Source organism: Diadema setosum, chromosome 22 (assembly GCF_964275005.1).
Source record: "Diadema setosum chromosome 22, eeDiaSeto1, whole genome shotgun sequence".
NCBI lineage: Eukaryota > Metazoa > Echinodermata > Echinoidea > Diadematoida > Diadematidae > Diadema > Diadema setosum.
In genome coordinates this window covers 28,921,099-28,937,667 of record NC_092706.1, presented here as the reverse complement: position 1 = coordinate 28,937,667, position 16,569 = coordinate 28,921,099, and the positions used below count along the sequence as shown (strand labels likewise).

The 16,569-nt window shown below is 41.0% G+C and overlaps 1 protein-coding gene across 1 annotated transcript in view; it reads left to right on the top strand.

Annotated features, from left to right (window-relative positions):
• Positions 1-16,362, top strand: part of LOC140245390 (uncharacterized) — a 29,266-nt gene extending 12,904 nt beyond the window's left edge. The window contains exons 5-14 of the mRNA XM_072324966.1: positions 160-1,443; positions 3,660-3,857; positions 4,740-4,931; positions 5,751-5,973; positions 6,780-6,887; positions 7,539-7,626; positions 8,528-8,774; positions 9,701-9,825; positions 12,019-12,208; positions 13,717-16,362. Coding sequence (XP_072181067.1) covers positions 160-1,443; positions 3,660-3,857; positions 4,740-4,931; positions 5,751-5,973; positions 6,780-6,887; positions 7,539-7,626; positions 8,528-8,774; positions 9,701-9,825; positions 12,019-12,208; positions 13,717-13,883 — 2,822 coding nt within the window. The 3' untranslated portion in view covers positions 13,884-16,362. The remainder of the gene's footprint in view (positions 1-159; positions 1,444-3,659; positions 3,858-4,739; positions 4,932-5,750; positions 5,974-6,779; positions 6,888-7,538; positions 7,627-8,527; positions 8,775-9,700; positions 9,826-12,018; positions 12,209-13,716) is intronic.
• Positions 16,363-16,569: the final 207 nt, after the last annotated feature.

The window sequence follows — 16,569 nt, the reverse complement described above, 5'->3', positions numbered from 1 at the left end:
AAGACGCTACGAGGCTCTTCGTCAGTTTACTCCAAGATTTCCTTCCCACTGTATTACAAATAATTTTGAATTGCACGTAGTTGATGTTGTCTACGGTCCATGCATATTCTCAGTTGTGAAGACTGAGTTTTACTATTCATTTCTCGCCCTCTATTGTAGTTGAAGCCGACGTCGAGTCAGCAGGAGAAGGCGAAGGTGTCGGTCGTGGTCGTCGCAAGTCTCGCCGAGTGCCAAGACCACCGCGCCCGAGTCACATCGACACCACAGGTGAGGCGATTCGCCCTCACCACAGGCGATCTCGGCATGCTCGAGATCCATCCAGCCTGTCACCAACCACGTACAGCTACGAGTCTACACGCACGACCAGGAAGCACAGAGATCACTACACGCCCAAGACCGACGTTCTCGCACCCTCACGCACCCGCTCGTACAGCCCTTCGTCACCGTCTGGCACCTCGCCCTCTTCTCGGTACTCACCCTCACGTGGATACTCGCCCACGGCGTACGGTTCGCCAAGTCGATACCAGGCTAGGCCGTCGTCGCCCGTGAAGAGCTATCGACCGTCATCACCTTCGTATTACGGCTCGTTGTCACCAAGCAGAGGCTATCGCCCGTCATCCCCGACGTACAGGCCTTCGTCGCCATCGACATACAGGCCTTCGTCACCATCAGGGCCGTACCTCAGCTACGCAACAACGAAGCGACTTGCGAGTCGAGGAGGTGTTGGGGACACAGGGGTAGATTTCTATCAGGCAGGCTCCGATAGGCCACGACGGTACATGGATAAGTACGAATCGGTTCGCAAGACAGCTCGAGAATCCGGGTTCGCTGACACAACACGCACGTCGGCAACGTACACTCGCTCGGGACGGCCATTACCAACACCAGCTTCATACAGCAGTCGATACACAAGCACATCGATATCTCGAGATCGGTCATCTCTCGATCGTGATCGGTCATCTCTCGATCGCGATTGGTCGCCGCGTGACATCGAGCGACCAACACGTGACATCGAACGACCACCACGCTACCAACCCGAACGGTACACGCCAGAGCCGTACAAGTACACGCCAGAGCCGTACAGGTACACGCCAGAGCCGTACAGGCCTGTGCGTGATCGCCCAGTGTCCGTTCCGACGAGGATACCACGTCGCGTCTATCGCAGCGAAGAGGACTACTACTCGCTGCGCGATGACGTGCACGGCTACGAGGTCGAGGACCGATACTCTCGCGAATACGATCGCTACGATCTGGAGGACGAACCCGTCATTAGAACATACGCGCCGAGCGCCCCAGACGTTGAACCTATTGCGGCAGAAGAAGCTCCGGAGGAAATCACGCCCGACGAGCCCGAGCAGGTTGGACCGCCGACCTTCCTGAGGAAATTCCAGGACCTGTCCATCAGGGATGGAGAGAGGGTCGTACTTGAGGTCGAAATATCAGGTCAGTATTCTGTCTCCCCCCGGCACTCATGAGCTACATCAATATTTCATACAGAGAATGTGTCCATATTCTAGTTTATATTCTAGCTTAACCCGTTGTGTGCTTTGATTGCCGATTGGCTTATAAACCCCTTAGAATTGTACACACTTTCCAAAGTTCCTTTCGTAGAAAGGGTTCAGACATATTTAATATTTCAATAAAAGCTGTTCTTTATGTCGCTATTATTATGCAATTGTACTCAAACGAAGAGAAATCAATTTGTAATTTCCATTTTCCTATCCACTTATATAACTGGATCTTTTCTTTCATGTGCACACACTAGTAATATACTTTGCATTTTCATCCAAAGACAGTGAACTACCACACACTCTTGAAGTAGATTTGACGTTAATGAAATCACTGATCAGTCAGGGAGACTACCTATTTTGAGGGAAGATTGAAATCCCCCCAAAGAGGGAACATTGAACCGCGAGCAGATGTTACGTAACGGAGCGACGCGATATGGTCAGAGCGAACCGTTACAAATGTTCTTTTTCCAGTCGCTATGAGAATAATTCACCGAGAGGGAGAGAGAGAAACACATGTACACACACGCGAGCGTACACACACGGAGGGTCATCCGCATCGAGTTGGAGGACGGATCGTTGTGTGTAGCTATTTTTAGCGCTCCTCTCTCTCCCCCTCTCTCCTCCATCGTTCTGTTGCTGCGTACCCGTGATCAGTGATGATGCTGATAAGCAAAATCCCCAATCACTTACCTTTCGCGACCCCCATGGCAGAAAAAACAAAACAAAACAGCAAGTGAATTGACCATGCACATCGACATTGTGTTGTTGGAAGGCGGAGCATGGTCGTGCAGACCTATGTTTTGATCGAAGTTAGAGCACGAAGAAGAGACATGCAAGTTTGAAGAACAACAAAAACCTTCACAAGACAAGACTAATAGTGAGAGGTAATTATCATCTATTAACTCTATTTCAATTCCAACTATTTTAGTTAAAAGCATATGTAATTGTGACGTGTTGATCAAACATTTCTAGAGACAAAGTGAGGGTGGATGTCGCAACATAGTTCCCTGGTTCATTACCGTTATAGTGTACGTGTGATGTTGCGATGATCTAAATTAGATGAGGTAACCTTGTGGTTGCATGAGGCTTGTAACTTTTAACCCAGTGAGCATGATCGCAAGAGAGCAAGAAAGTATATGAGGACACTGATGGTCATGTAGCAAAAGAAAGAACCCCGGAGCTCCGGCGGTCCGCAGTTGACGTTCGACGGCTGTGCGAGAGCTCCAGCGTCATGCAACCTATCAGAACACCTACGGTGGCGGTGCCTTCCAGCCTCCTTCCGTCTCTTGCTCTTTTCATTCGGATATTCCACAGAAATACGGGCAAACCAGGAGTTTAGGGGACCGGACTATCTAAGTACAATACCAGTTCTCACCAACTCTTGATCATTTGACGAAAAAATAACTGAATTGTTGATAGAAATATCGGCAAAAACATGACAGGCTACCACAATTCCCATAGACGTTGAAGCTCAGCGGTAACAGCGCTCACGTACGCACGGTTCATGCATAGCGCATTGCAGACACACACACAGTCCGTCCCTGTGTTTCGTTGAATAATCGCTGCAAAATAGGAACGCCTTGAAAGAAACTATGACACGGAGATTCAAAAAATACACTTTGGATTCGCGTTTTCATCCTTCAATTACAAATTTTCCTCACTATATGTGAATATTGATTTTTGGAGGAGATAAACTTTATTTATTCATCTTTCATTGGGTGAAATTTCAATATCAACATTAAATGAGGATTTTTTAAGGTGAATTTTTAAAGACATGCATGTCAAAACGATGCAGTGATAGCCATTGACTTTGTACGCGTCGAACTTCGGCCAGAGACTGCGGAAGGGTCATGAATAATTCATTAAGTCCAACTTTCCCGATTATTCGCGAATATCTCCATTCCCTAAAAATCGGCTGTCTCCCTGACTGCTGATTAGCTGAATAGACATACAGCTATGAAAGAGACAGAATAGTTGTGTTGTTTGTAAGCGATTGCACGCTAGTAAAACGAAAGAAATTCGAAAGAAAGAGTATGAGTGGCCTGACTGCTTTGCGTTAACATTGATATAAAAAGAGAATAAACTAACTAAACTAGAGTCAAAGCTGCTAAACCTCTTTTTTCTCTCTTATACTGTATCATGACATAGGTGCTCGTCCGATGGACGTTGGATGGTTACGTAACGGCCAGGACATCGTCGACTGCAAAGAATTCCGCTACGTCAGCCGCGGCAACATCTACCAACTCGAGATCGCGGAGATCTTCCCCGAAGACAGCGGCAAGTACACCTGCGAAGCCCTGAACGATCTCGGTGAGGCGGAATGTAGCGCCATGCTAACAGTCAATGGTAAGTTACATTAATACCATGTTCGTCTACTTCATACATGTCGTCTTAAATCTTCTTTCTTGCCGGTTTTTTTTTTTCCGTCCCATTGTATAAATCTAAGCACTACGTTTGTTGAAGCAGCGAATGTTTGTTAGTACTTTATGGTTGGTATTATAACGTGGTGCGCAAAAGTCCGCCGCCGCACACTACGCAACTTTCGGTCGCACGACTGACAGACTTTGGATCCGAAATAAATCACAATAGCCTAAGAATAAACACGCTCGTTTATTTCAGATGCAAAGTCGCTTTAGTCGTGCGACCGGAAGTCGTATAGTGTGCGGAGGGCTTTAAAATGAACCAATTTTCAGTTAGCAATGGTCTGGAATGACCACAGTACCACAGACTTTTCAAAACATGGATTAGTTTTTTAATTAGGAGAGCAGTTGAGAATCATCAAGTAGTTGTAATAGTGCAATATGTATGGCTTTGTTATTTTGTTGGAAAGAATAGACATTAACCAATCCTGCACATTTCGATAGATTCATACATGAATATTTATAACATTCTTTTTTTATGCGTAGAATGACACCTAATCGCTTATATTTTGAATCAACAATTTCCTCTGTTCAAATTTTCTTAATAACTTTGTTCAATTGACTTAGTGTCACATTCTTGTATAAAAGAGGAATGCAGAAGTAAAATCAAATTAACCAAATAGTTTTCATGAAGACCAGGTCCTATCAAGGTTTTCAAATACGTCAGTTACAAGTCAGTTTTAAAAGAAGATCTGAAATGACCGTTATCTGCACATTGAAGTGACTATAAACCAAGTAACCAGAGATTCAAAAGTTTGATGATGTATGTATGTCATCAAGTGACGACTTGTCGTGATCGTGTTTGCAGAGGAGCCGAGTGTCAGCATCAGCATCTCTCAGAGCATGGACGTCAGCTTCAGCACCGACATCCCTTGCACCGCCACCATCGACGAGGACCACATCCCGCCCGAGTTCTTCGAGGAGCCCCAGTCGATGATGGTCGAGGAGGGCGCCCCAGCCCGCTTCACGTGCGATGTCGACGGTGACCCTGTACCTTCCGGTAAGTTGACCTGAGCCGTGACCGCTGCTTTAATGCACTGTTATTATAATAATACAACGTACTCCCGATATAACGAAGACGACTATAATGAAAGGTCGTAACAACGAAAGTAATCATTTGGGTCTCTCAGTTTTTATCTGTAATATTATTACACACAGTGTTTGTTCTGCGAAAATGAAATGTGGATATACCGAAATAAAGCTGCCGATCCGGAGGACTTCGTTATAACGGCAGTTGAATGTATTATGATCGACAGACCGGTGTTTGACACGAGTGCGTTGAGCCATAATGTTATTGGTGACTCAATGCAGAGTTTGCAAAATATGACACCAAGGGATCAACTGAATTTAATTCAAGGTATACAGAATTAATCCGTTCCCTACGGGAACCTGGTGGCCCGTGGATTATGTCTATGGGGATTTCAGAATACAGTAGGGAACAGGTTAAGAAACTTGCCTTGTTGCATAGGGCTATATATTTTCACCGGTACTTTCACCCTTGACTACAGTTCAATGACTGTATGGAAAACAATCATGTGATACTAGTAAAAGATTTCGAAGCATCATTCATGCCAGAAGCATTTGAAGTTAATTTCCTGCACCTGTCGATTGCAATTGGACCTGCTGACATTAATTTAATGACCCTGTATTGCCAAAATTTTTCTTGCAATTTTACGACGAAAATCTTACGCTCGACGAAGTCATAACTAATTTACGTATACCACTAGGATGTAAAGTTTGAACAAAACTTTGCACACTGGATGTCTTGATGACGTGTCTTTTTCACCGCCGTTTTACACGATGTCGTTTCTGTTATCAGTGACGTGGTCGAAGGATGGCCGCCCGTTCACCGACGGCGGTCGCTTCTCCATCCGCAGCGACAAGTTCACGCACACCTTCGAGATCATTGCGACCCTCTCCACGGACGCCGGCACCTACGCCTGTATGGCGCGAAACTCCGAGGGCGAGGTCGTGTGCGAGTTCACGCTCGACGTCTTGCCCGGGGCCGGTGATGGCAAGGGCATCACTGCATCTGACGTCAGGTGAGGATGAAAGTCCTGGTCATTGATTTCCCCCCAAAGTGAAGTCGAACACACTTGTCATATCCACGATATCAGTTGTGATAACCATAATTATATTGCTTTGCCAGTTAGTAAGTATTGGTGATGGGAATGATATTCCAGATTTGCTATCGTATTCCTTCGTTGTGTATTATCGGCAAGTTAATATTCCTTCAGTGGCCTCTATGCATACCTGAATGATATCAGGCATGTGTAGAAATATAATGTAGTTCTCTCATATCGGATGCTATTACATTGTTTCAAATTCCTTTCATCATCGCCAGTGATGTTTTAAAGGAGACGGTCTCGGTCTCTTCAAATCATGTTCTGAAAATCACTGCACCTGCGTAATTTTTAGCAGTATCACGAGCACTTGTTCACAAGTTTGTAGATGCACACAAACTAACGTCACGATGAGCTTTCAACCCAATTATCTATCCATTTATCTATTTATCTATCTATCTATCTATCTATCTATCTATCTATCTATCTATCTATCTATCTATCTATCTATATCTTTCTGTCTGTCTGTCTGTCTATCTATCTATCTCTATCTATCTATCTATCTATCTATCTATCTATCTATCTATGTATCTGCATATATTTCTGTCTAATTATGTATTTATGTACAAAAGAGGAAGAGAGAAAAATCATCAATAGGAAGAGATATATAAAATATCATACAAATAGTACACGCTTTATTATTCACTATATATTGTATATTATACCTAGCAAGGTAGTCAATCTCCACTGCACATATCTTCCTTTTGCCACTTCTTGCACATTAGTGCCGCACGGGAGTCTAGCAAACCCACCGACACACCGGCAGAAGATGCCGCCGAGCCTTCGGCTGCAGACGCACCTCAGGGCTCCGCTGGTTCAGCACCTGTCGACGGGTTAGTTCACTTGTACAGATGGACGCAGTAACTCCGCAAAACCCAACTTCTCACCTTTCACCAAATTTAATCACGTTTACACCAAAGCTCTTACACTAATGGAGGAAAAATTAAGTTTCCTCATTCGTAGGAACAGCTTAAATTTGTAATCAGTACAGCTGTAGCATTAGTGGTGGAGAAGTTGATGAATATCAAATCTGTTCATAACAGGTTCAAGATTACAGTCTCCTTGTAATCCTCTCCAAGTTCAGTGATGTAGATAACATCAGCTCAGATTAATTGATTGCACTATTACACCACCCTCTTATGCGATTGAATGCTTGTGCATGTGTACATGTGTCTATGCGAATGATTAAATGCGAGTACGCGTTGAGTGCGTATACAATGTAGGTACTTCAATGATTTTGACCAATGTATTTAGACTAATTGATATGATTAATGGTTTAAAGAAATGAATGAACTTATATGTTCTTCCTGTTTGCATTAGCTTCCATTCCCTTTCATAGCTCATTATACCAAAGAAGTAAAAATGTGTTGAATTTCAACAGCCCTGATGCAAACAAACGAGAAGATGACCCCAATCTAATGTAACTCGCTACATTCGTTTTCTATCTCTCCGTTCCTCGGTCAATTCACCGCACTACCTTCCAGTGGTGAGTCCACCACGGCCCGGTCAGAATCCGACACCGACTCGCAGGAGGGCAGCGTGCCAAAGTTTGTCACAAGTCTCACCGACCAGGTTTGTAGAGAAAACGTTCGCGTCAACGTTGATTCGGATTGCCAGTATTTTGTTTGTTCATTCACTTGAATATGGACGCCATCTCTTTCGATGAAAAAGTCATCACCTCCGACGATGAGAAGAAAGTCGATTGATACGACTGCAAATTTTATAGGACTACAGTTATCTACTGTGGTGCTACAACTACATTATTAATGAAAATAATACTGAGGTTTTGAATTTTCTTCAGTTTGTCTCCCTCTAACAAATGAAATTTGTAAGATCGCAACTGCTGATCTGTAATTTAACAAACATGTCGGAAAGAGGAACCACCAGTTAAATTATAGCTCAGCAGTTGCTATCTTACAAATTTCATTTGTTAGAGGGAGACAAATTGAAGAAAATTCACACCTCAACCTTCACCCCTCTACTTGATATTGTCTTGCAATGAATACTGCTCAGAAAGTATTCCAGCACTCGGTTAGATGTAAGCAGTGTGTGCGGCTCGAAAGTGGCTTATTTTTTCTTCTTAATGCTTGTGCTACTAGTGGATGAGAATAAGGGAAATAAATCATTTCTATTTTACTCTATCGATGCATTGTTTTGTCAGTATCAAGGGGTTGTTAGGTAGGCTTACAGAGAGAGAAAGAGATGTGAATCACAAACCGCGATCATATCGTAAATTTGTATACTGTACAATACAATGGAACTACATAGTGTACTCTCTTGAACCCTGATATGTAGGCCGTGTTCTAGTAACTGGACATTTCGAAAATAAATGCGATATTGATTCAAAAGCGCTTGACCAAGATGGACATAGATCCGAATTACTTGTACCAGCCAGCTTTGAGTACTCGTTTACACCAAGAATGTTATGTAATATTTTCTAAAATGCTTATTCCACTCCTTGTCCTCCTGATAGCGAGCATCCGAAGAGGACAAGGTTGTCTTGGAGTGCCAGGTAGAGGGCGTCCCAATGCCCACGGTCCAGTGGTTCGTCCACGAGGCCCCCATCGAGTCCGACAAGTTCGTCTTCGCTTCCATGGAAGAGAACGGCGTGTGCCGCCTGACCATCTCCGAGGCGTTCACCGAGGACTCCGGTGTGTACCGTTGCCAGGCAACCAACCCGGCGGGAACCGTGTCAACATCCGGCAAATTGGAGATCACAAGTAAGGATATATTGCTTTCAAAACAAATCCACTATAAACAAAACGATTCTGTTTTGATTCTGCCTGTTGCTCCGTCTCTCGAGTATCTATATATATATCTGTCTATCTTTCTATCATTCTGTATGTTTATCTATCTATCAATTTATCTGTCTATATAATCTATCTATCTATCTATCTGTTTATATATCTCTCTATCTATCTGTTTATATACCAATCTATCTATCTATAATGTATCAATCTATCTATCTATCTATCTATCTATCTATCTATCTATCTATCTATCTATCTATCTATCTATCTATAATATATCAATCAATCTGTAATATATCAATCAATCTATAATATATCAATCAATCTATATATCTATCTATATCTATCTATCTCATGTCAATGGTAAATACTTAGTCGAGTTTTTCTGCGTATGTGTCTCTGATTCATACCTAACCATGCAAAACTCTCGCTGTGTGTGTATGCGTATGTGTGTTGCCAGAAGTGCAGCACTGCAAGCTTTCTTTTTCCTGTTATATACTAAAACGTCCATCAAAAACCAGTTGTAACGTACTTACACTTATACGATATTGACCATCATTCAAGATGGTTATTCTCTCTATTGTTCCTGTGATGAATGACGACCCTTTGCAGCATAAACACGGGTGCAATCTGAGTATCACGTACGTCTGTATTGTAAATATACCAAACTGCAAAACACTTAAAAATTTGCAATTGGTTTCATTTATAGGCGTAATACTGTATAGTTCAGTTGAGCAACTGTCTTTCACACGATGTTCTTGTAGTATGTGTATACGTTCGTTTTGATGTGTGTGTGTGTATGTACGTGTTAGTCTTTGCTTTGTTTTGTCAATTTTGTTTTAGTACAGAAGATACTGTACAGAATCATGAGCTTTCAATTTTACTTACCGTTTCAGCCAAGAAAGCTACCCCGGGCGCACCGGCGGGTAAACCGGCAGTGGAGATGTCATCCAAGTCTTCCTTCAAGATCTCGTGGACAGCGCCATCTCAGGAAGGGGGAAGTCCCGTTTCCAACTACAAGGTGCGCCATAGAAAAAAGGACACACACAGAAATAAACAAAACTAAAAGCGATTGGTTTCACTGAATTGCAGAGGATACATATAATGCATTTCAGTACAATCCTAGTGTTGTTCCTTGTGTGCCAGCATTCATAAAACAAATTCTGCATAAGTTGACATCCCCATCAGTATTGTAATGAATAATATTATTCATAAGGCCCCCCCCCCCCCAAAAAAAAAAAAAAAAAAAATGACCCCTTCTTCCAGTGTGCTTGAGTTTATAACATTATATAATGCATCAAATCACCAGTTTGCATTTTTGTAAAGTAATTTCATCAGAGTAAGTTTCATAACGATGTGTTTCTTTGAAACCTTTATAATTCATGTATCCTTACGCATTAAATGAATGATCAGGCAGTGGCCACTTATTGGCCGCAAAATACTGGCAATACAACTGGTTTCAAACTCAAACGTTTCATTCTCGTTTTATTTTTCCAAGATGACATATCTCACTGAAGTCAGTGTTTCAGTATGGAATGATTTAGTTTGAATGAATTTGGTTATGATCATAACCATACTAGTGGGGCAGATATGTGAAAAAGATGCTAAAATCCGGCGGAAAGTATGAAATTTTGCACATAGGGGTATTTTGGGGCGCTGATTTCAAAAATTGCCGGATCCAAGAGATCTGGCCACGGGGTCGGCCGCCATTTTGAATTCCAATATGGCCACCGTCAATGATCCCTATCTTCAGTTCTGAATGACATAAGCCGTTGAAATTTGATACATAAAAGCATGGTGATATGATGACTTCAATAACAGACTTATTTGATATGTCTGACAAGCTGCACGGCAGCCAATTTTAATTTTCCTACATAGTTGCCATGTTGGAGTGTTGAAAATCTCTATCTTGGGTTTGTAAAGTAGGCTACCTGATTGAGCGCGCGTATGTAACTGATTGAGTGCGCGCTGCTGTATTTACATTGTGACGTCAGTGAAAGGTGCATTTTGCTTCCTTTTTGCTGCACTTTTTGACATGCCCGTGAATGTTAGTCGTGATGTTTGTCTTCACAGCCATATTGGAATTCAAAATAGCGGGCATTGCGTTTGTCAGACACATCACATTAGTCAATTTTTAAACTCAGTATGTTAATATACTTGTTTGCACCTAATTTCAGCGCCATTCACCACTTAGAACTCGAGATAGGAATTTTGAACATTTCGTCGAGGGGGCCATATTGGAATTCAAAATGGCGGCTATTAGATGTTTGTCAGACATTTCAAACTAATCTGTCATCAAATTCAATATGTCAAAACGCTCTTGTGTACCAAGTTTTGATACCACAGGTCATTCAGAACTGAAGATAGAGATCTTTAAATTTGTTTTGTGATGGCGGCCATATTGGAATTCAATATGGCGGCCGACCCCGTGGTCAGATCTCTTGGATCCGGCAATTTTTGAAATCAGCGCCCTAAAATACCCCTATATGCAAAATTTCATACTTTCCACCGGATGTGAGGATCTCGACCAATTTTTGCTACATATCTGCCCTACTATACACTCTTTTCCTCCTCACAGACCTGTGATGTGATTCATCATTTTCATTCTTAGTCTTTGTCACAGACTCTGGAATGCGCCTGCGAATTAAGCATTGTTCATTATTTTAACATTATTGTTCTTTTATAGCACTGATTTGGAATCAAATCAATCTTGCATTCGTTTTATTGCATCTGATTTTTCATCACATTGAGTGTTAAAGCACAATATTATGTTCGTGATATGATACCCAAATTTATTTTGTCACGCCTGTGGACAGATATTCATTCATCGACATTGATTAATTCGATATCTAATCAAACAATATCGACCAGTATTCATGATACTTATCATTGTTTGTAATGTCGATAATGTTTATATTCCCAATCTTGTGTTTGATGTAATCGAAATCTTGTTTCATCAATTCCACTTTATATTAAAATCTAATTTTAGTTTCTAATTATAAACCCCTTCAGATATCACCCTCTCCCATATAGATTGAATTGATGATGCAAAGATCTTTTGTGCTGAGAATGATCAAACGATGATTGCCTATTCTTTTTCCAATATGTGGGACTATTTCTTTTTACATTTTAATGATTAAGAATAGAAGTGTGTTCGCATGATCCCTTAATAATCCCATTCCATCCCGTCTCATCGAATTCATTTCGACGTCAGATCGAGGGTCGCAAATCGTCGGAATCGACCTGGAGCGAAGTAGGTGTCGTGGCCGCGAAGTCGACATCGTACGAAGCCACCGGCGTTGTTTCTGAGACCGAGTACGTGTACCGCGTCTCGGCTCAGAACGAGGCCGGCTGGGGCCCGCCCGGTGACGCGTCAGACCCCGCTGTGATAAAGGAAGAGAAAGGTAGAGGACTGGGCCGAACGCGTCGCCTCCACACCAAAGTTGCACATCTCTGTAGATAGAATAACAGCGTCACCTTATAAGGCAGCTTTCACAAGCTTCTAACATGCACTCGCTTAGCCTAGTATAATACCTGCACCTGCTTATCATTATGTAGATATACCGCAGTGTCCTTTCACGCACAAACCGAGAGAGGGCATGAGTTATCTCCCTCTCTCGTCACCATGACGACGGGTATAAACGGCAAACTGTCTGCACCGGCAGGATCGGATTGGCAAAGAAGAAGAGACCAACTTCGGACGTGCTTGAACATTTTACATGCTTCTGTGGTTGGTTTTTGAATCATTTTTTTTTTATCTAACCAATACAGCTAGATAAGTTGAACACCGAAAGTCATAGAAAATTAAAAGCTAAGGAAGTTTCTGTAAAAGGATGAAAAGTTATACAGCATGTGATTCGATGATACAAAATTTGGCTGTGAGCAGTACTCTCGAAGAAGTACTAGTAATACTCGCATCTGTTTGTGCAAAATGCCTTCGTAGCTTAGAACGACACCAGCGACACTCTATAATTAGAGGACATTGAACAACGCTGCATGTTTGATTTTTAGCTGGTTGTGGCATATACACGCTACTAACAGAGTCCTACACCTATCACACATATTTACCTATCCATCCTACTTACTTTTGTTTCATTTCTTCGCTCCTGATTCTCACACCCTAACACGAAAAATCTATTTTCTTGTCACTTCTGGTTTTCACCACTCTTTTCATTTTCCTTCTGCTTGTCATCTGATACCATTTCTGCCACGTTTGGCAAAATACCGGTTTCGCACAAAGTGTCCAAGCGGCATATTGTATTGAAATGAATTTAACTCCGTTTCTTTTTCAGTGCAACCTATTCACATCTTATCAGTCTTTATTTCATGTTTTTCACTTTGCATTTTGGAATGTTGCTGTTGCTATTGGACTGTTTTAGTTTTTACGGTTTCTGCTTTTCGTTCATCCTATCTCAGATCTTTTATAAAATCTATAAAATCACATTTTTGTAAACCGGCATTAAACCGCATCGCAATTGTCTTTTATGTTTTGATCTCATGTGGTACATAATGAGCCAGAAATTGGTATTTTGCGGCAATGGCCGTCGCTCGTTTTAGCAGAGAAAGTCCAAAAGCTATCGCACGTGATTTGACATTACCCTTTTTCATTATTTTTGTAAGAACATTGCATGATGATATCTAGCCACTTTGGCTTCGCTACAAGTGGGGTACGTAACAGCCAGCTGCCAAACAATGCTCATTAGAAATTCGGCGTGCTCTGCGTGGTGTTCGAAGAATGTAGCATCAACTGGCAAAATTATGCTCTTTTTTGATAAATCCCTTTTCTGAGTCATAAACGTGTTTTGTACAAATTATTCATCACTTTGTCAGTCTTTGTGTGCACGAGCCACGTTTTCAAAATACTTATACTAATTACTCATTTTCACTCGTTATTCTTTTGTACAAATTGTAGAGTCAGCGTCAAAGCCGCCCTCTAACGTCGGCAAATCGTCAGTTCTGAAAGACAGTCCATTCGGGAACAAGGGACCGGGTGGAAAGGGTCCCGCTCCCAAACCTGCCGCACCGCCACCGAAGCGTGGAGGAGGACTCATGGACCGCATGGCTAAATTCTCGAAGTAGCGTGTAGACAGGAAGTGATAGTGTTAATACTAACATCTTTTTAGAATAGAACATTTCACCAAGGACGAAAAATAACTGAAAAAAAAAATATTGAAAAAAAAAATAAAGAAGCCTTTGGTCGATGTTTTTGGATGATTTTGCATGGATAAGATTCAAGGTTGAGGCCATGCTCTTTATTGATTTCCCCCATTCTTTCTTGATATGTATATAATACAAATCGTCTTTGGAATGTTCTTTATACGACCTGCTACGTGCGAGATAGCTTGCTTTACTTTCAGAAAACCAGGCCTTGCCTATGAGGTACTTGGAGCCAGAAAATGGTCACTGGACGAGCGACCCTTTCCTGGTTACACACCGGGCTGGCGCTGTTCAGCCAATGAAGGAAGATAACCATCAAATGATGTGAGTCACGTGTTTGGATCACGTGACATCGAATCCTAATACGGTCACATGCCCTAGTGGCAGTAATATGTGAAATACATATTATGTGATGTAATAGCATGAGACTGTGACATCATAGGATTATGTAACTATGCAAAACTTCACTCAAGAAGTATACCAAGCGAAACCAACTATGCAAAAAAAAAGAAGGAAAGAATGCAAAATATTTCAAGAAATGACGGCGAAAGTAAACGGCTTGTGAATAAAATCATCTTGGACGTTGTGAATTTGCTTGTTAGAACGCATTGTCGTTAACCGACTTAGATGTACATATTCCAGGAAGAGATTTCGTACAGTCGGTCTGAGTAATCTTTTTATAGAGCACGGTTTCGACAAGAATAAATTTTATCGTCAATTTGTAGAATAAATTATCTTTTTTTCTGAGATTATCACGTGTTAATATACGTGGCATACTCAACTGTCAATTCGTATCGAAAAACGCTTTGATGCACTGCGAAGTGCAAGTGTAAACATTGCGTTACTATTCGAGGACATGCCTTCCAAAGTTGTACAGACCGTGACAGCCGAATTGATATGCGACACATTCGTCGCTAGAGGGCTGATGCGATCTTCCTGAAGAACCATTGCGTCGTGTTACCAAGGCAACGTGTTTACTCCACTGCCCGGTTTGAAGAGACGAGTTTGTACATAACATCTCTATTATGTCACTTTTAGAGATCGGAGGAGGTTGGTTCTAATTTCATCTTTTTTAATCATTTTGTGTAATTCATCTGATCTGTCATCACATTTGGATGGAAATGAGATAAACAATGAACGACGCACTCTCAAGTTGGAAAAATCTTTTACCTTGTCATAAACACATGTTTGGGTCAGAGAAACCGTCAAGGACAACAATCATGAAAATAATAAGAAAAAAACAACAACGCTGGTTTCTCCTTCGAATTTATGAATGACGTAGAACGGGGTGGCAGCTCTAAAAGTGGTGCGAGTTAGGAATATTTCAACATGTAATGTGTTTGACTAAAATCACTTTAAATGAATTTTTTAGAACGGAATGGCTGTGGTGGACATTTCCGTTCTCATACTGTGGTGGTATTTTCCTTACAAGTGGTTTTCCATCAAACCGGATTCGATCTTCAAATTCGAGTAATTGTGGTGGTTACGAGACATTTGAAGTCCAGTTTCTTATCTCGCATCATTTACATGCAGCCCTTCGTCCTCGTCAAAAACTTGGACAATGAATTGAAGACTTTAAGTGAAAGGTAAATCGAAACTTGAATAAGGTGTTGATGAGACAATAATGGAACTGCTTGTAGTGCTAATTGTAGACGGACTTTTTTTAAGTTGCTAAGATTTTTTTTTTTCGCGTAGTGTGTCTAGCCAGCCAAACGTACCTTCGTGTTTTATATAAGTGTAGATTTTGTGTTGTAAATTCTGTTTATACTCTACGCGTAGTTTGTTCTCGTGCATTGTACGATATCCCAGAATAGGCTCGTGTGAATTCTCCACAAAGATTCACTTCTTTTTCTTGGCCTTTGCTTAAATATGATATTTGTGTAGTACTTGTGCAGTGAGGTTTTATAGGATTAAACTCTTTATCTGCACTGAATGTTCGCAATAGCTTTTGTTTATCTTGTTTCCCAAGAAGTATAAAAACGAAACCCGTCGAAGCTGTAGCAGTAATTCAATGCGTAGAATTGTGTCCTGTGTTGTAATTATTCGAGAAGTTCATTTGCGTTATTTATTGTATTTATTGGTTGTATATCAAGTGCCAAAAATGCATCTATGATAAATTCTGGAAGATTTATGAGCAAGAAATGATAGATAATAAATACTATGATTCGATATTTGGCATACAAATGTATTTATTTATACACGTAACATGAAAAGTTTATATTTGGGAATCTATTCAGAGCAACAAATGATTTATGCACGAAGCAGAAGATTTGTAACGTAACAAACATCTCAATATTTGGCACGCCCGGTTGTTGTTGTTTTTTCGTCAAACTGCTCCTTGCTTGTCATACATCCCTGTGTTGAAGAGGAAAAGTCTGCAATCCTAAAATTTGTCGAATAAATGTGCAATTGTATCTCTTCATGAAGACTTTGGAGTGACATGTGTGGTTGAACAGAATATATATATATATATATATATATATATATATATATATATATATATATATATATATATATATATATATATATACATGTATATATATATATATATATATATATATATATATATATATATATATATATATATATATATATATATATATATATA